Below are 18,590 nucleotides of genomic sequence, written 5' to 3'. Positions count from 1 at the left end.
GAGCTGCCTTAATAATTAAAGTGTTTAGAGTGTACCTTTTTTTTTTTCCCTAATATCTATAAATTATTCTGAGCATGGTTTTTAAATTAAAAAAATACTGTCAGTTTATTATTATTATTATTATTATTATTTCTGTCTGCTTGTGCTGTTGGTTTATCTCTAGAGAAGAATACACACAAAGTTAACCAATTAAGTACTCTACCAAACACTGCATAGTTTACAGTTCTTTCTTAGAAAGAAGTGCCATTAAAGGCTAATAATCAGGCTTTTTCTTTAAATAAAATATAGCTTTCTTTCTTTTTTCTTAAGAGAAGTTAATTAGAGGTTTAATGGCCGTCTTCTACACAGTCGAGTTACCTCATTAATCGCTTCACTTCAATTCGACCCAATTATTACTTAAATTATTTGGAGTTTTAATATTTTTTTAATATTTTAATTAGTATTTTGGTAAAAATGAGTATTTTTAAAATGAGCATTTTAAAAATATTAAAATAATTATATATTTTTTAAAAATATGTTATTTACCTTAATTTTTATAATCAGTTCGATTTTAAATTGAATCAACCTTTTTTCACAAATGTAAATGAAAAATTAATAAAAAAACCTTAAACTTTTAAATCTATCAAAATTGTTAAAAATGGAAATATCAATTTATTTAAGTAAGTTTTCTTCAGGGATTAAATATAAGAACTTTATTCCAAAAGAATCCGAAATGCAAATAAAATAAAAATTATTTAGTCAAAATTCACTTTCAGGACCAACCAACTCAACTTGGTTTGGTTTGGTTTGGTCGCTCATATTTTCAATTTGAGCCCCGCGCGTGCATTTATCCTTACAAAAATTTGGAAACTGGGTTCCACACACATCCCTAAAAGCCATCCCCACAAACAATAATAATAAAATAATAAAAAGAATTTATTGGCACAGCCAATAAGGTGAAAGCTTTTATTTTTTTTCTTTTTAGGAAAAAAAAAAATGTGGCGACTTCCCATTTAAAAAGTGAAAAATCTATGGAAGAGAAGTAGAGATTCCGCTCTAAAGTTCTATCTCCACTCATTATCCCATGCCCCACGTTAGCATTTGTTTTTGTTTTGACTGCAAGTGATGAGAATTTTAGGAAGACTCGCTTTATTTGTTTATTCTTAATTTTATGTGGGATAAGATTTGAAATTTTAATCAAGTCTTTTTATTATTATTAAAGAGTACGGAAATTGTAATGAAATGGTGAGGATTAATTTAAATTGCAGGTAAATTTAATTTTTTGCTACAGTGTTTAATGTTCGATTCTGTCGTAGGCAACAATTAGGTAATACTATCTAAAAATGAATGGATGGATGGAGAGTAGACTTGCTTAATGCCTACAATTCTGCTTGACTTTGAGCTGTGAACTCGTCATGTGATGATTCTTATCAATATTTAGCAGATCCTTCAAATGGATTCTTTTTGTTATTTCAACCTAAAATCTTACCTCTTTCACATTCCCAACGTCTCTCCCTCTCTCTACACAGCAGAAGATCTCTCCCCCCCCCCCTCTCTTCCCTGCCAGCCTCTGCACAGTCATTATATATACATTATAAACATATACAGTCAAATTCCATGTATAGATAGATAAAGCCCTGATCTTGAGCTATAAATTACATGGGGCAGCCAGCAGCCTTTTAGTTAAAGCAACCTTCAGAATTCACGTGCCTTCTCTTTCAAACAGAATTGGTTTCATCCTCGTCATAATAATATTACAGATAGGTAAAGGAAAAGTACTTATATTATCAGCAACACTCTACATGCAGCAACAATAGAGTACTATCATTATCAGGAATTCTCCTTTTCTTTTCTTTTCTATCTTGTTTGTTCTTTTTTTTTTCTTTTTAAATAAGAAAAGGTATTTTCTTGGAATGGATAAAGGGTGTGGGACTTCTACTACAACTACAACTATTACTACTGCTGCTAGTGTGACTTTCATGGGGTTTCGTGAGATGGGTAGGTGGTGGTTGAGTAGTGGTGGGGCATTGATTGTTCTGTTGTGTTTTGGGTTTTTGGTGGGTTATGAAGTGGTTGAAGGATACCCAGTTGAGGATCTGGTGGTGAACTTGCCCGGTCAGCCCAAGGTTGGATTTAGACAGTATGCTGGGTATATTGATGTTGATGTCAACAATGGAAGAAGCTTGTATTATTATTTTGTTGAAGCTGATAAAGACCCTGATAACAAACCTCTTGCTCTCTGGCTCAATGGAGGTTAGTTTGGTTTTAGTTTTATCCTTTACCTTTCTTTCTTTTTTATATTTCGTTTTTGTGTAATTTCAAATTTTGGTGTTGTTTGCTGTCTTGTCTTGGTAACGGGGTTCTTCTATTTTGTTTCCTTTCACTCACTTTTTAGCTCAAGATGTTTTATTTTTCTTTTTTGACTGTACTTGTTGTTGGTCTCTTGTCCTTACTCCCTCCCATTTTTTTTTTTTCTTTCTCTATATTTGAGTTAGATTTTTTTTTTCTTCCTTGGTTTTCCTGCTTTTCTAAATACATGATGTGCCAAATCTTTTAATTCTGTTATGTGCAAGGTTTATTTGTATTTCCAGATTCTATAATTTCGATACTTCTGAATTAATTTCTGGTCTTAGCTTTAAAGAGACTAACTGCATATTTGGATAATACTGCTATTCAACTGCTGTGTTTGATTTCTGATGTTCATTCCAAAACCAACTTTCACAACAGTACATCACAATACTGTTTGTAATTTTCAAAAATTTGTTCAAATTAGCCATGAAGCAGCTTTATTCAAAGCAAAGGTAATAGCTTTATTCTGCTTGTGTTGGCCTAAGATTGATGTTTAACTAAATATTAGAAAATAATAAGCTACGGTGTTGAAAGGAATGCATTCGTACATAAATTCAATCCAAAATTGTAAAAGAATGTACAAAATTATAATTTTTGCTGCGAAGTCCAAAAGTCTTGAACTTTCACGGATAACCTTTTTCTTCTGTAACTCTAAATATGGAAATTATTGACAGTTGGATCCCATGTTTAGGTCCTGGTTGTTCCTCCATTGGTGGAGGTGCCTTCACTGAGTTGGGTCCATTTTTCCCCAAAGGAAATGGCCGAGGGCTTCGAATAAATTCAATGTCCTGGAATAGAGGTAGCTTAACAATCCAATTTAAGCATCTGAGTTTTATTGACTTTGAAAATTGCATATTTCCTTTTTCTTTTTCTAATTTTTGTTAATCTTTGCAGCATCAAATCTCCTCTTCGTTGAGTCTCCTGCTGGAGTAGGATGGTCATACTCAAATACAACTTCAGATTACACTACTGGGGATGCTAAAACTGGTATAAGTTACTGCTTAATTACTACATTAATTTTCTTTCAACATATTTAAGCTTGTAATTAAGGAATTGAAGGACAATGGTCTGATGCAAGGAAAGAAGAAGGTTCTTGGCTCGTAGGTTCATGTAAAATACTGATATAAGATTCTCTGTACGTTTATTCTTTACAGCAAAGGATATGCACATTTTCTTATTAAAGTGGTATGAAAAGTTCCCAGAATTGAAATCAAGAGAACTGTTCCTTACTGGAGAAAGCTATGCAGGTTTGTCGATTAGCAACCAAGTTTCTTTTTCTGTTTTCTACCAAATATGGAGACTAAGTTTTTCCAAAAAAGCAACCCTTATCATTTGTTTTGAGAGAGAAGAATAGGGTAGTCTACCACAAAAGTTAAAATCATGACAACTCGAAAATGACTTTTCCATGAGGAGGGATCAATTCGAACTTTGTACAGGAAATGCAACTAAATCTGTTGACCATTAGCAAGATGCATCTTTTTTGGATTTCCCCTTTTTCCTCTTATTAACTGCTTTCTCCATCGGTTTTAATAGTTTTTCTGTTTATGAAATTTGTTAATAGGGCATTACATACCACAGCTGGCTGAGGTTTTGCTAGACCATAATGCCCATTCGACTGGTTTCAAGTTCAATATCAAAGGAGTTGCTGTAAGAAAACCGTCACTTCCAATATTTGAATTCAGTTTTCTGGTGCTCTTTGGTGTGTGCATATATATATATGCTGTTTTTTGCAGTTTCTCATCTGACTTTTGATTTCCTATGCTTAGATTGGAAATCCGCTTCTTAAGCTTGATCGAGATGTTCCTGCAACATATGAATTCTTTTGGTCCCATGGGATGATTTCTGATGAAATTGGCCTCAAGATCATGAATGAATGTGAATTTGATGACTACACCTTTGCAAGTCCACACAATGTATCAAATTCATGCAATGATGCCATATCTCAAGCAAATAGCATAGTTGGTGAATACATAAACAACTATGATGTGATCCTGGACGTTTGTTACCCATCTATAGTACAGCAAGAGCTGCTATTGAAGAAAGTGGTATGTTCTCTTTTCCTGTTTACTTACTCGCTTTATCATTCTTTATTGGAGGCTCATCCATGATATATCCGTCCCACTTCCATTTCTGAAACTACACAGGTTACCAAGATAAGTGTTGGGGTTGATGTGTGCATGACAATGGAGAGAAGCTTTTATTTCAACCTCCCTGAGGTTCAGAAGGCTCTTCATGCCAATCGAACTAGTCTACCATATAGATGGTCCATGTGCAGTGGGTAAGAGAACCTCACATTTTGCTTCCTATCAGCTTTAAGAAGCAAAGGATTCTTAAAGCTTCTATAACTTGTCCAAAATCCTGAAAATTTTTTGGTTATTTTCTTTCTGGTAAATTTAATCTGCGACATGATTTTTATAGTTTTAGTTACTCTATGAGCTCTAGTTTTTGTTATGAGTCATATCCTAATGCATGCATACTGGTTCACAGGGTAACTAATTTTTAATCTTGGTTTTTCGGACAGTGTTTTAAATTACAGTGATACTGATGGTAATATGGACATACTTCCCATTATCAAAAAGATTATTCAAAATCATATTCCAGTTTGGGTGTTCAGGTAAGTTTTATACGGTACAGGATCAGTTATGCATTCTTTTTCTGTGACCTTGTTTCACAATGTGGCTATTACATATCATAATACCATTATCGAACTAATCAAATGCAGTGGTGATCAAGATTCTGTTGTACCTCTTCTGGGTTCAAGAACACTCGTCCGCGAACTAGCTGATGATCTAAAGTTCAAGATTACAGTCCCTTATGGAGCTTGGTTTCACAAAGGCCAGGTACTCAAAAAACAAAAAAAAAAAGAGATACATAGTTCCATTACCATTTTCGGTGTGATACTAACGATCTGTTGCTGCTATGCTTATTTTCTGCAAATAGGTTGGAGGTTGGGCAACAGAATATGGGGACTTACTGACTTTTGTTACTGTAAGAGGCGCTGCTCATATGGTTCCTTATGCACAGCCATCCAGAGCCTTGCATCTATTCAGTTCATTTGTGCGTGGCCGAAGATTGCCAAGCACGGCACGCACTCCAATAGATGATTAAGAATTGTTTCATTTTCCTTTACATTGAAAACAATAAAAGGAGTGACCGGTTTTCCAAAGAATAATAGTTTCAACAAAGAAATAGGCAATTTTAATTGTAGTTAAATAGGGGGGGGGGGGGGGGGGGGGAGTTGATCATATTTGATTTTCATTTTCTGGTACTTGTTGTATCTAATTGGAATGCAAAATCATAATTGGATTTGATAGAGTTGAAACTTTAGTTTCAGTTTCTTGGTTTAGTCAAGGTGTGCGTGTGTATGTGTGTTTGAATATGTTTTTGAAGGGTTTTCTTTTAGATCTCAGAACCCTTGTAAGCTTTGCAAAATTGCTGTTTGTGCTTCACTAGTGCTGGTTTCTATATTCTTTTTCAAATGCATATTGTTCAAGTGTACTGAAAACTAAAGTTAACTAACTGCTTAGATATAAATTGAAGATTTATATTTTTAAAAAGTGTAAAAATCAAAAATTATTTATATGCGAGTTTTCTTTTTGAATTTTATGTTTAAATGCATGAAAATTTATTTATTTTTTTAATGTCTTCATAAATAAAGAAAGTTCTAAAAACTAGTGTTAAAAGTAGAAAAAAAATATGAAATTATTTTATAGACATGCATTAAGTGAAAAGTTCAAAAGAATAGTGCTAAAAATAGAGAAAAAAAGAAGAAAGTTAATCCTAAAAATAGGAATATATATATATATATATATATATATATATATATATATATATATATATATATATATATATATATATAGCAAAATCTCAACTCTTAATATTTCATCTATAAATTCAATAATTTTTGATTTAAAATATCTTTTAGTTGTTTATCAAAATAATATATATTTAAATTCAATTTAATTATCATCTAATTAAGTTTCAACTCAAAATAATGAATCAAATTAGCCTCACATATTATAATACTCAACTCAAATAATGGTAAGTTTAATTGAATATTTAATTTTTTAAACTATACTTAAATTGTATTTAATGTAAAATATTATTTGAGATTACCTGAATATATTCGAATTAATACGAGGTCTAATTTTAAATGAATAATTCTTTTTATAATTGTTCATTACAAAAATGGAGTTAAGCGAAGTCGAACGAGTTGAAGCGGCAAATTTTTGAATGGAGACCTGACAGTGGATTAACTCGAGTCGGGTGGTATACACCGCTGCGTGTAATGGCGGTCATCAGCTGTGTTCTCTATTTCCAGGCAATATTATTAATCGGTGGTCATCATTATATCAACTGACCTGTGGATGTCTTACATTAGAATCATACACCATAGTCAATGCGTCTCAAATTTTTCTTCAAAATCTCTCCGGCCTCCAGCCCACATTTTTGCCATCACCAACTCACCCTTTCAACTTTCTCAGTCGACGCAACTCACCTTCCTCAGGCCCCTGAGTACTACACATATACTCATATCTTGCGGTCGTGTCTCAGAAAATGCCAGAAAATCAGAAGGCACTGCATGTTCGACGAAATGCCTCATAGACTATCTCGCTTTTCAACAACCTGCAAAATTATTCATTCTCAAAGCCTTAAACTTGGGTTTTGGTCAAAAGGGTCTTTAGGGAATGAAATTCTTGATCTTTATGCCAAGTGTGGAGATGTTGATTTTGCAGAGAAAGTGTTTGATAGGCTTGGAAATAGAGATATTCTGGCCTGGAACTCTGTCTTATCTGTGTATTCTAAGTCTGGGTTTCTTGATATGGTTCTTAAGTGTTATGGGTTATTGTGGAGTCATGGGATGTGGCCTAATGAGTTCACTTTTGCTATTGTTCTATCTGGTTGTGCAAGGTTGGATAGTGTTGAATTTGGTAGACTAGTTCATTGTAATGTCGTTAAGTTGGGTTTTGAGTTTAGTTCTTTTTGTGTGGGTGCTCTTATTGATATGTATGCTAAGAATAATAGGATGAGTGATTGCAGAAGGGTCTTTGATGGTGGAGTGAGTTTAGATACTGTTTCTTGGACTTCTTTGATAGCAGGTTATGTTAAAGCTGGTTTGCCTGAGGAGGCATTGGAAGTGTTTGAACAGATGAAGAAGGTAGGCCGTGAACCAGACCAGGTGGCATTTGTGACTGTCATAAATGCATATGTGGCTCTAGGAAGGCTTGATGATGCACTGGGTTTATTTTTCCAGATGCCGAACCCCAATGTTGTAGCATGGAATGTTATGATTTCAGGGCATGCTCAGAGAGGTCATGAGACAAAGTCTATTGAGTTGTTTTGTAACATGAGGAAGGCTGGTATTAAATCTACAAGATCCACGTTAGGAAGTGTCTTAAGTGCAATTGCAAGTTTAACTGATCTGGACTTTGGCTTGCTAGTTCATGCAGAGGCAATTAAACAGGGATTAGACTCTAACGTATATGTTGGGAGTTCACTGATTAATATGTATGCTAAATGTAAGGAGCTTGAAGCAGCAAAGAAAGTTTTTGACCCTATAGATGAGCGAAATGTTGTCTTGTGGAATGCGATGGTCGGAGGGTATGCACAAAATGGATATGCTCATGAAGTCATAGAATTGTTGTCTAATATGAAGAGCTGTGGTTTTCATCCAGATGAATTTACCTATACCAGTATTTTGAGTGCATGTGCTTGCTTGGAGCATGTGGAAGGGGGTCGGCAATTGCATTCAATCATCATAAAGAACAAATTTGCCTCAAACTTATTTGTAGGAAATGCATTGATTGATATGTATGCTAAATCTGGGTTTCTTGAGGATGCAAGGAAACAATTTGAGCTCATGAAGAGTAGAGACAATGTTTCTTGGAATGCAATTATTGTCGGATATGTGCAGGAAGAAGATGAAGTTGAGGCATTCCTTATGTTCCAAAAGATGCATTTGGTTGGGATTCTGCCTGATGAAGTATCTCTGGCAAGTATACTGAGTGCCTGTGCAAATGTTGAAGGTTTTGAGCAGGGAAAACCGATACATTGTCTCTCAGTGAAATCTGGTCTAGAAACAAGTCTTTATGCTGGAAGCTCCCTTATTGACATGTATGCTAAGTGTGGCGATGTTGGTTCGGCACAGAAAATTCTGAAAAGCATGCCTGAGCATAGTGTGGTCTCCATAAATGCACTTATTGCAGGATATGCTCCTGTTAACTTAGAAGAGGCGATAATTCTGTTTGAAAAGATGCAAGCTGACGGGTTGAACCCATCTGAAATAACCTTTGCAAGCCTTTTAGATGGATGTGGTGGGCCTGAACAGCTGATTCTAGGAATTCAAATCCACTGTCTTATTCTGAAGAGAGGCCTTCAGTATGATGATGATTTCTTAGGTGTCTCACTGTTGGGAATGTATGTGAAATCCCTGAGGAAGACAGATGCACGCATTCTCTTCTCAGAGTTTTCAAACCCAAAAAGCACTATATTATGGACTGCCATGATATCAGGACTTGCTCAAAACAATTGCAGTGATGAGGCCTTGCAGTTTTATCAAGAGATGCGTAGCTGTAATGCTTTGCCTGACCAAGCCACATTTGTTAGTGTGCTGAGAGCATGTGCTGTCTTATCTTCTATCGGAGATGGTAGAGAGATTCATTCACTCATTTTCCGTACAGGGTTGGACTTAGATGAATCGACATGTAGTGCACTTATAGACATGTATGCTAAATGTGGGGATGTGAGGAGCTCCATGCAAGTTTTTGAGGATATGCATAGCAAGAATGATGTAATTTCCTGGAACTCGATGATAGTTGGATTTGCTAAAAATGGGTATGCAGAAAATGCTCTAAGAATCTTTAATGAGATGAAGCAAGCACATGTGATACCAGATGATGTCACGTTTCTTGGTGTCCTCACTGCATGCAGCCATGCAGGAAGGGTATCTGAAGGCCGTCAGATCTTTGATAGTATGATTAACTACTATAAGATTCAGCCTAGAGTGGATCACTGTGCCTGCATGGTTGATCTTCTAGGAAGGTGGGGTTTTCTTCAAGAAGCCGAAGAGTTCATCTACAAACTTAATTCTGAACCTCATGCCATGATTTGGGCTACAATGCTTGGGGCTTGCAGAATACATGGGGATGACATTAGAGGTCAACGAGCTGCCGAGAAACTCCTTGAGCTTGAGCCTCAAAATTCTTCACCTTATGTGCTTCTTTCTAACATTTATGCTGCATCAGACAACTGGGATGAGGTTAATAGTTTAAGGAGGTCAATGAAAGAGAAAGGAGTGAAGAAGTTTCCTGGATGCAGCTGGATTGTGGTAGGACAGCAAACAAACACTTTTGTTGCAGGAGACAAGTCTCATTCTAGTGCTGGACAAATTGAAGTAGTTCTAAAAGATTTGACAGTTCTCATGAAAGAAGATGGATATGCTACTCTAATTGATTCTTTTCTCCATGATGAATAGTGAAACCATCTTTTGTCACCGCCCCTGCCTGCTTAGTTAGAGAAGAAGTTCTTACAAAAGCTTATGCCAAAATGGTGGAGATATTTCGGTGGATAGAGAACAAATGGAGGCTGTCAAAATACTATGACTGGAAGGCTTAGAGATGGACTGTCAACATTATTTATTTTTAGAGGTAGAAATCTGCATGAAGTCTCCAAGAATAATCGACTTTTGGTCATTCAAGTGTACCGTTTGAGCTCAAGCTTTTGTAGGCATGGGCTTCTCTTTCGCTGGGGCATTATTTGAACATGGCTGATATGTGGTCACTAAGATGAATGACCAATTAATTTGAGCTCACTTTAATAGGAAGAACGAGTCCAGAAAATGCAAAGCGGTTCAGTGTCAACTTTCCAGTTGGCTATTCTTTTAGGCAGACATTATTTGGACGGTTTTTAACATGGTGCAATGAGTACCATAAAGAATATTTTTACTAATCTATTTATGTTTGATGAGATGGATAGGTTACTGTAGGGGTGAGTTATGTGGTAGGGAGCTACCCAATTGAGGATCTGGTCATGAGCTCGCCTGTTCAATCAAATCTTGGGTCTAGATAGTTTCCTTGGTATTCTGACCTGGATGTCAATAATGGGAGGAGCAGTTCTATTTCTACTGTTTTGATGGGAGGAGCAGTTCTATCTCTACTGTTTTGGCTAAGGACTTGATAAGAATGGCTTAATGAAGGTTACAGTTTCTCATTCTCAGGTTATTTACATTTGTTAAATGATTTTGACCACACTGGGTTTTTGTTAGCTGGCTGGTGGGCTTCATTTATTCTTTTCTTTCAGTAACTCTCTAAGTCAAGTTTCGTTCTGATTTTATTGGTTGTTTCTTTCCTTGCATTTCACTTTCTACATTCCATACTCGAGTTGTTCAATTTTAATTTTCCCTCTTTCTGTTCTCATCTTTTGGTTTTGGAGCGTTCAATTTTCAGTGTTGTTCTATGCAGCTAATGTTTTTTATCAACTATTATTTCATTTTGCAGAACTGTAGAGTGAGACAATCTTCAAGTTTGGAAAAGTGAACGAAGTTATCTCTGCAACCTGCCGAGCATTTTGGATGAAGCTAAGCTTGGTAAAAGCATGCTCGAGAATATAGCTTTGGAGATTTTTTTTTGGCAAAAGGTACTAAAATGCCCTTGAACTTATTAGAAAAGTTTAATGAAGTTCCTATTCTTTTTTTTTTGGGCTTAATTAAACTCATTGATTTTTATAAAAGATCCAATTAAGTTCCTATCCTATTTCTTGGTTCAATTAAACTCTGTTATAAAAGATCTAATTAATCCATAATGTTAATAGCGTCCAAAATGCCATTAAGTGTCAGGATCCTATTATTTTGAGAGCGTGAATAATAACCGCTCTAAATATTTTGAAGTCATGCTTATATCACGTGAAGGAGAGAAAACTATTCTTCTTTTTTATTTTTGTACAATTAGCATCTATAAATCCTAATTTACAAAGAAAACTAGTGATTTCTTTCCTCACCTAAAATTGTTGCAATATTTTTATCTTTTTTATCAAACTCATTTTTTGAGAGCGTGAATAATAACCGCTCTAAATATTTTGAAGTCATGCTTATATCACGTGAAGGAGAGAAAACTATTCTTCTTTTTTATTTTTGTACAATTAGCATCTATAAATCCTAATTTACAAAGAAAACTAGTGATTTCTTTCCTCACCTAAAATTGTTGCAATATTTTTATCTTTTTTATCAAACTCATTTGTAAATAGAGGTTGAGGGCAAATTATTGAGTTAGATTACATCTCACTATCTCTAATATTTTTTGCAATAAAACCACAAAGATGTATATTTCATGGAGGGAGACAAATCCTGAAAGGATGTTTTACAGTTGTAAGAGCTATGATGTAAATTAAATAAAGAATAAGTGGTTTTTTATCCCTCACGTGATGTAAGCGTGAATTTAAAATATTCAGAGTGGTTATTAGTCGCACTCTCAAAATAATAAGACGCTTACACTTAACAACATTTTGGACGCTTACACTTAACAACATTTTGGACGCTGTTAGCATTATGGATTTAATTGGTAAAAAAAAGATGAAGATTTAATTGGAACTTTTATAAAAATTAATGAGTTTAATTGAGAAAAAAAGAAAAGAAATTTAAGGGCTTTTTTATACGTTTTGCCTTTTTCTTTTTTTAGCCATTTGATATGTTCCATTTGTTTTTCTTATTATTTTCACCAGCGCATGTGGTACGAATGAGGACAGCCTGCTTGCGCCTATTGGAAACTTAAGGGGGCACTATTACCAAGCTGCCTGTACATTCCAATAACATTCTAACGTCAAACATGAGTCCCTCATTAGGCAAGGATTGATAGTAGTACGTAAATGCTTTTCTAAGCTAAAATCTGAATTATGTCGAGACATCTGTGTTCCCAGATGCAGTGATCTTGGAAAATGAGAACGAAGGCAGAACATGAAGGAACTAGAGAAAAAGTGAAGAAGGTGGCTGGATGTTGTTTGGTCGTGAGGGGACAAAAGACAAACCTTTTCTTTTTCGTTAGCTGAAGACGAGTCTCATCCGGTGCAAGTTTATAGTTTTATAAGAGTTGAGCAAATTCTAGTGCTGGGTTTAGTTGAGAAATCAATGTCCAAACCAACCGGCTGTTAGATTACACCAGTCTATGGCTACTCTTACATAGTTTTCATTATTGTGATTTTGTCCCTAAACACGCCTTTGCGTGTGCCTGTGGCCTTTGCTCTTTGCCAGTTATAATTATTCAGCAAATCAACTAACCGAGACTTTAATTTATAACGCCAAATCACAATTATTAGCTCTTTTGGCCACATTGCTATTAAAGTGTCTATTTTTTTCTTTCCAATTTATAATATATCCTATTTTTCGTTATATTAATGATGTGTTTGTTTGGAGCTTTTGATGATTCAGCTCTATTTATAAATTAATTAAATAAAATTTTTATTTAAAAGGTTTTGAAATAGTTAGATAAAATTGCAGAGTATGCAATTCAGATTTAAATGGCAATTAAGCTCATCTTAGAACCAGAAATGGACAGAAATCCAGTGTAACCATGTTTAGATGAACGTGAGGGCTAAGCGTTGGTCTTGTTAGTAAACCAAAGACGCACAGTTGACTTCTGTGGAAGAGACGAACCAATCGAAACACGTGTCGATATAACAACATTTTGTTGTTTCTGACTCGATTCACCGACAACCTTCTTTTGTGCTTGCAGTTGAACAGCTTCGGCCATTGCTTAAAGTCCATTAGATTTCTGTCCAAAACCAAACCATACAAGTTACATTACTTAAATGCTGCAGCTGCAAGAAATTCCAACTCACAAACTTTAGTTTCTTGCAGAACCCACTTCCAGAAACTGTAAGCTCTCTTTTCATTCAGTAGTTCAGAAAAAAGACTACTCTTTTACTTAAGCTTATCGTTGCCAAAGGTTCTATTTTTGATCTGATTTCGCGAATATATTGGTTTGTATTGCACTTTTGGAGCTCATTTTTGGCGAGTCATTTTTCATTTTTGTGGTTTATCTATGATTACCAATTGAAGTTCTTTATATATGTATAAGCTTGTGACAGAAAGAATGATTGAGATTATTGTTGGTTTTATCCAAAGTTCAGTTTCCCATTTGAAGCCCTCTTGCAAAAGGGTTTTGATTTTTGGCAAGGGATTGATAAAGGGTCATTGTAAATTCTGGATCTGTCAATCCTTCAATGGAGTTATTGCAGTTGGTTCGTTTTTGTCTTTCCTAATTGCCATGGCATGCACTTATTTGTTTCTGTTTCCAAGATTTCAACCGGTGATTCGTGATTTTGAGATTCCCAGGTCCAATAATGTTTCAGTTAATGAGTGTAATGTTTTTAAGGGAAGTTGGATCCGAGACGAAAGTTACCCTATTTATAATGCCTCGCAATGTCCTTTTGTGGAGTCTGGATTTAATTGCTTAGCTAATGGGAGAAGAGATAGAGGTTATACAAAATGGAGGTGGAAGCCTAAGGATTGTGATATCCCGACGTTTAATGTACATCATATCCTTGAAAAGCTACGTGGGAAACGAATTGTTTTTGTTGGCGATTCATTGAGTAGAACACAATGGGAGTCTTTAATATGTATGCTCATGACTGGTGTGGAGGATAAGAAGAGTGTTTATGAAGTCAATGGGAATAAGATCACTAAACAAATTAGATTTTTAGGAGTAAGGTTTAGTACATTTAATTTAAGAATTGATTTTTACCGATCTGTTTTCCTAGTGCAACCTGGTCAGACACCTAGGCGTGCTCCTAAAAGGGTTAAATCAACACTTAAGCTTGACAAGTTGGATGATATTAGCAATGAGTGGATTGATTCCGACGTTCTAATATTTAATTCAGGGCACTGGTGGACACCAAGTAAACTATTTGAAATGTAAGTTATATACTTCCTTGATGATTGATTCGGGATATTTGCTAATGTTGCTTGTAAACATCTTTTAGGATATCGATTTGGCTGTAGTAGATATAAAGGACTGTGAATTATTTGTGCCTTCTAATTAATAATGTGATACATGGATCAATAAATTTTATTCTCTTCTTCTATACTTTTGTTTAAGCCTTTCATAATGATGACTTCTTCAGTTGCATTTTGGTTTCATTAGGAAAATTCAGGTTACAGAATACAGTATTGCAAGTATACCATGTCTTGAGGGCCATTAGCTAGCTATTGCTGTGTTAAATTTCTTAACATGCGGGATTGAAGAATCAGAATTTTTCTTGTTTAACTTTTGGTTATTTGGAGATAAAGAAGTATCGTAGAAGATGGTGATTTTTCTTTTCTTTCTCCTAGATATCTCTTATGAATTAGAAAAGGTCTTGGACTGGGAATTTAACTTTATTTCTTGGTGAGATGAGAACCTCTGAATATATAATTTCATTTCAGTTAACCTATATGTATGAAACTTATTGTTAGTCTCCATAGTGTTTCTGGATGAAATTTTAAATGCCTATACTTAGCCTCAGCGATTAATTGGCAGAGCAATTCAACCCCTCTGATATTTGAAAGAGATGCCTGTGAAATTGAGTTTAAACATGTATTCTGATGACAAATCATAATGTGAGGAAAAAATTTACTTTTTGTCAATTTATTTGCAAGAAAATATAGATACAAGTTCAAGATATTTCCATCCAGGGTGACATAATTCATCCTTCATTCTCCAATTACTGCTAAACATGTATGATGAAGGTCTTATGTGCCTCCCTTGTTGCGTGTATAGCTGCCTAAGTAGCATCTGTAGTTTGATGACATTCTTATTCGAGACAAATCACTGGATATTACATTCTTTGTTTTATCTATTCCCCTGTTAATCAATGTGCGAGGATAGGATATTTTATGCATTTAGGGTTTCTTGGATCGTCATGCCTTAGCAACATACCATTGTCTGTCCAATAAGCTCTATATTTCTAAACCTAGAGAATCATTAGTATGTATTTTGCAATTCACAATAAACTTTGGTAAATATGAAGTGCTTCTAACATGTTTTCTCAGACAGGGGCTGTTATTTTCAGATTGGTGGTTCACTGATGCTTGGATTGCCTATCACTGCTGCCTTTAGAACAGCTTTAAGCACGTGGGCGTCCTGGGCTGAGAATTTCATCAATGCAAATAAGACAAAAGTATTCTTCCGGACTTTTGAATCTTCTCATTGGAGGTATGCTATCTTTAATTCTATTTGCTTCTGATTTTGGACTTGGTTTCTATATTTTGATAAATTGTCTATGGTTTTAATAAATCTAACATACTGTTTTTTGCTGATATTGTTTATAATCTTACTGCACTTGCTGGTTTAATAAAATGTTGGACTTTACCTTTTACTTCTACTGATGATCTATTCTCTAAAACTGTTGTATTTTGAACTTTTCTAGGAGAATTTCAATAAAACCCTAAAAAGCCTCTACCAAACAAAGAATAATTCCCTCCCGTTTTGGCCATTGCATATAGTAATCATATTCTTTGACCCAGAAATTTTCTACGAGTCAGTGAAAAGAAGCATTTCTGGATTCTCATAGATAGGTAAGAACATGCATATCCTTTGGCTAGTCCATTTTGATTTTTGATAGTAACTTGCAAAAAGTTTTCTATTTACTTTAAGGCCTAAACCTCAAGGGTTTGTCCTCCGTTTGCTTTTCCTTTTGATCTTTAGTTGACATTATCTATATAGTAGAAAATTCAAATTGTGCTTTTGTAGTATGATTTTCCCTAAAATGCTGTTGTTTTCATTGATCAGCATGAATATCATTATTCATGACTTTTTTCTGACCTGTAACATTATGTATCATATTTGTTAATTCATGGATAAGTCTATGCAAAAGTGTACTGATGATATTGGTTGTTCCTGTGCTAGTGGCCGGCACCGTCTTTCTTGCAAAGTGACGAGGCGCCCTTCATCGAAAACTGGAGGGAGGGACCAGAGCCCAGTTTCAGACATAATAATCAAGGCAGTGGAGAAAATGATTGTTCCTGTAACAGTTCTGCATGTGACACCCATGAGTTCATTCAGGAGTGATGCACATGTCGGTACCTGGAGTGACAATCCGTCGGTGCCTGATTGCAGCCACTGGTGTCTGCCTGGGGTGCCTGACATGTGGAATGAAATCCTCTTCTTATATCTGCTGTCCAAGAACGAGCTATTTGCTCCGTAACAACCAAAGCATGTCTGGCTCCTATACTTGTAGAGCTTCTATCCAACTAATTTCAGCTCACTCAAGATTTGAAGGACAGAAAGTTCAATAAAAATGAACCAATGAGCAATTCTGGAAATCCTGAAAATACTTGTATATTCCTTTGTTGCCCTTGTTCTTTTCATGATTGAGATGTTATTCCCACTCGGAGCACATTGTAGCTTAAGAAATGAGCACAATGCTGTTAAAGATTACTGCTTAGAATGGAGGCTGCAAATGGTTTGAATTATGTGCTCAGACTAACTTCCATACTATATAGAAAGGTTCAATTCGGAAAATGGGGCAGGTCTGTAATGATTGTATTAGTAACAGAAAACTCTTCATTCTTTCTTGAAATAAAAATTCCTTGGAATATTGTCTTGATTGTTTACTTGAATTTAGAACATATGTTAAATATGTGCGACAACGTATATCCGGTGTTGGCTACACCTTTACGGGGGAATTGGGATGGCTTGAAGTTCAATGAGAGTTGATATTTCGTTTGTTTGAAGTAAAAGGAAAAATGAGGGTGAAAAACAAAAGAAAACAGAACAAACGTAAGAACGTTGATCTTCAATCCAAGTATCATGCATCACTTCCACGTTGGTACAGGTAAGAAATGACATAAGGACACCTGAGAGCTTATAACCACAAAGGTAAGAACATTAATCTTTAATCCAAATATCAGAAAATGCATGGTTAATCGAGCTAATTTAGAATATATCAGAAAAGATCTTCATGAATAGTAAAATATTATCTCAGAAGTTTTAATTAATCATTTCATCTACATATTTTTATTTTAAGTACAAAATGCATACTAAAGTGCATATACCAACAAATTGAGAACAGTAGAGTCTTCCACATGGCAATTAGGAAATAAGTCAGCCACCAATTAGATTTAGCTGGATTGACTTCCTTGTACTATAAACAGTAGAGAATCTGCGAGCCATGTCATAATTTTAGAGTCTTGGATTGCTATAACCATATGTCTATCCCATCACCAACTGGACTACAGAACATAACCAATTCCTTTCACAAACTTGCAAACTAACATTTTCTCTGGAGACAAAAAAAGAAAACAGAAAGTATATTAAGATCCTTATAATTTGGGGTACAGAAATAAGCTAAGCTTGGGAAGAAAAAAAAAATCAAGGAATTAGAGCAGCAGTAGGGAAACAAAGAAGTGTTTTCCAATGCAAACAATCAATTGCACGAAACTTAGAATGAGAGCCAAGTCATTTAAAAACTTGTTATGAATTTTGACACTAATAAAGTAATCCAAACCCTTTCGCTACAAATAGCTGCTGCGCCAACACATTCGAACCATCTTCTTCAAAAATATCCAACAAGTCTAGCCGGTTAACTACATTTCACTACTATCCTTAACATGGCCTCTTCCAATAATTTTGACTTTCCTCGTTTTCCTCCACCACCAGCTCACTTCCAGCCACCACCACCTTCTCCTCCTAATGTACGACCACCTCCACCACCCCCACTACCACCTGCACCATCACCAAGCAACAACAGTACCACAGTCGTACTAGTTGTGTTTGTCTCGCTTGGTGGTGTTTTCTTTCTTGCATTCCTTGCTTTTGCTCTTTGTTGCTTCATCAAGAAAAGAAAGAAGAGGGTTCAAGAAACTGATGTTATTCAAGTTGATGAACACCTGAAGGTTAAAGAAGCCATCGTTGAAGGACCTAATGGTCCGCAATCTGTAGTGCTACAGATTGAAGATGATGTTCATGTTAATGAAGTAATCAAAAAACAAAAGGAAGAGAATTTTGGCGATGGTTTACATAATGCTAAAAACAAGTCTCTGGAGATTGGAGCATTGCCCTCTTCTTCTGCTTCTAGTACTCATTCTCAGCTTCAAAACAAGGCCTGATCATTACTTAATACTATTATTTATTAATTGATTCCTTTTAATTACATTGTTAATGTTGTGCCCATTTGGAAAGATTGTGTAAAGGCCGCTACCCGTTTGTAAAAGAAGAAAAAGAAAAAGATTGAAAATAAATAAACAAAAAATAAACAGTGACAGGCTCAAGTATATATAGTTCATTTGTGGTCAA

General features: G+C 35.2%; 4 protein-coding genes across 6 annotated transcripts; all 4 read left to right on the top strand.

Moving 5' to 3' along the window:
* The first annotated feature begins 1,277 nt into the window (after nucleotides 1-1,277).
* Nucleotides 1,278-5,674, top strand: LOC8285113 (serine carboxypeptidase-like 42). The gene is made up of 10 exons (XM_002526113.4): nucleotides 1,278-2,232; nucleotides 3,020-3,127; nucleotides 3,223-3,315; nucleotides 3,483-3,575; nucleotides 3,890-3,975; nucleotides 4,095-4,373; nucleotides 4,473-4,606; nucleotides 4,850-4,942; nucleotides 5,051-5,168; nucleotides 5,269-5,674. The coding sequence occupies exons 1-10, from the start codon at nucleotides 1,893-1,895 to the stop codon at nucleotides 5,434-5,436; spliced, it is 1,512 nt and encodes a 503-aa protein (XP_002526159.2). The 5' UTR covers nucleotides 1,278-1,892; the 3' UTR covers nucleotides 5,437-5,674.
* An 809-nt stretch (nucleotides 5,675-6,483) lies between these two features.
* Nucleotides 6,484-12,645, top strand: LOC8285114 (pentatricopeptide repeat-containing protein At3g09040, mitochondrial). 3 transcript variants are annotated; one of them, XM_048370865.1, is made up of 3 exons: nucleotides 6,484-10,522; nucleotides 10,824-10,962; nucleotides 12,043-12,645. In XM_048370865.1, the coding sequence occupies exon 1, from the start codon at nucleotides 6,728-6,730 to the stop codon at nucleotides 9,800-9,802; it is 3,075 nt and encodes a 1,024-aa protein (XP_048226822.1). In that variant the 5' UTR covers nucleotides 6,484-6,727; the 3' UTR covers nucleotides 9,803-10,522; nucleotides 10,824-10,962; nucleotides 12,043-12,645. The 3 variants fall into 3 exon arrangements, with proteins under 3 accessions (XP_048226822.1, XP_015579060.2, XP_048226823.1); XM_015723574.2 differs by having other exon boundaries at nucleotides 6,484-10,543; XM_048370866.1 differs by having other exon boundaries at nucleotides 6,484-10,637.
* A 142-nt stretch (nucleotides 12,646-12,787) lies between these two features.
* LOC8285115 (protein trichome berefringence-like 7) lies at nucleotides 12,788-16,902 on the top strand. Its single transcript, XM_002526115.4, has 3 exons — nucleotides 12,788-14,230; nucleotides 15,351-15,509; nucleotides 16,203-16,902. Exons 1-3 carry the CDS (start codon nucleotides 13,386-13,388, stop codon nucleotides 16,498-16,500), a joined length of 1,302 nt encoding a protein of 433 aa, XP_002526161.2. The 5' UTR covers nucleotides 12,788-13,385; the 3' UTR covers nucleotides 16,501-16,902.
* A 923-nt stretch (nucleotides 16,903-17,825) lies between these two features.
* On the top strand, nucleotides 17,826-18,590 carry LOC8285116 (protein TRACHEARY ELEMENT DIFFERENTIATION-RELATED 6). Its single transcript, XM_002526116.4, has one exon. It carries the CDS (start codon nucleotides 17,906-17,908, stop codon nucleotides 18,401-18,403), a length of 498 nt encoding a protein of 165 aa, XP_002526162.1. The 5' UTR covers nucleotides 17,826-17,905; the 3' UTR covers nucleotides 18,404-18,590.

Source organism: Ricinus communis, chromosome 2, assembly GCF_019578655.1.
Source record: "Ricinus communis isolate WT05 ecotype wild-type chromosome 2, ASM1957865v1, whole genome shotgun sequence".
NCBI lineage: Eukaryota > Viridiplantae > Streptophyta > Magnoliopsida > Malpighiales > Euphorbiaceae > Ricinus > Ricinus communis.
This window is presented reverse-complemented; position numbering and strand designations above follow the sequence as displayed.

What these genes read in the sequence shown, in the direction of transcription:
- LOC8285115 (XM_002526115.4), top strand. Translation starts at nt 13,386, where the DNA reads ATGTATAAGCTTGTGACAGAAAGAATGATTGAGATTATTGTTGGTTTT. An exon ending in CCAAGTAAACTATTTGAAAT is followed by an intron (nt 14,231 to 15,350) that starts GTAAGTTATATA and finishes TTTCTCAGACAG; the next exon opens with GGGCTGTTATTTTCAGATTG. An exon ending in TTTGAATCTTCTCATTGGAG is followed by an intron (nt 15,510 to 16,202) that starts GTATGCTATCTT and finishes TTCCTGTGCTAG; the next exon opens with TGGCCGGCACCGTCTTTCTT.
- LOC8285114 (XM_048370865.1), top strand. Translation starts at nt 6,728, where the DNA reads ATGCGTCTCAAATTTTTCTTCAAAATCTCTCCGGCCTCCAGCCCACAT.
- LOC8285113 (XM_002526113.4), top strand. Translation starts at nt 1,893, where the DNA reads ATGGATAAAGGGTGTGGGACTTCTACTACAACTACAACTATTACTACT. An exon ending in TCAATATCAAAGGAGTTGCT is followed by an intron (nt 3,976 to 4,094) that starts GTAAGAAAACCG and finishes TCCTATGCTTAG; the next exon opens with ATTGGAAATCCGCTTCTTAA. An exon ending in ATTCCAGTTTGGGTGTTCAG is followed by an intron (nt 4,943 to 5,050) that starts GTAAGTTTTATA and finishes AATCAAATGCAG; the next exon opens with TGGTGATCAAGATTCTGTTG.
- LOC8285116 (XM_002526116.4), top strand. Translation starts at nt 17,906, where the DNA reads ATGGCCTCTTCCAATAATTTTGACTTTCCTCGTTTTCCTCCACCACCA.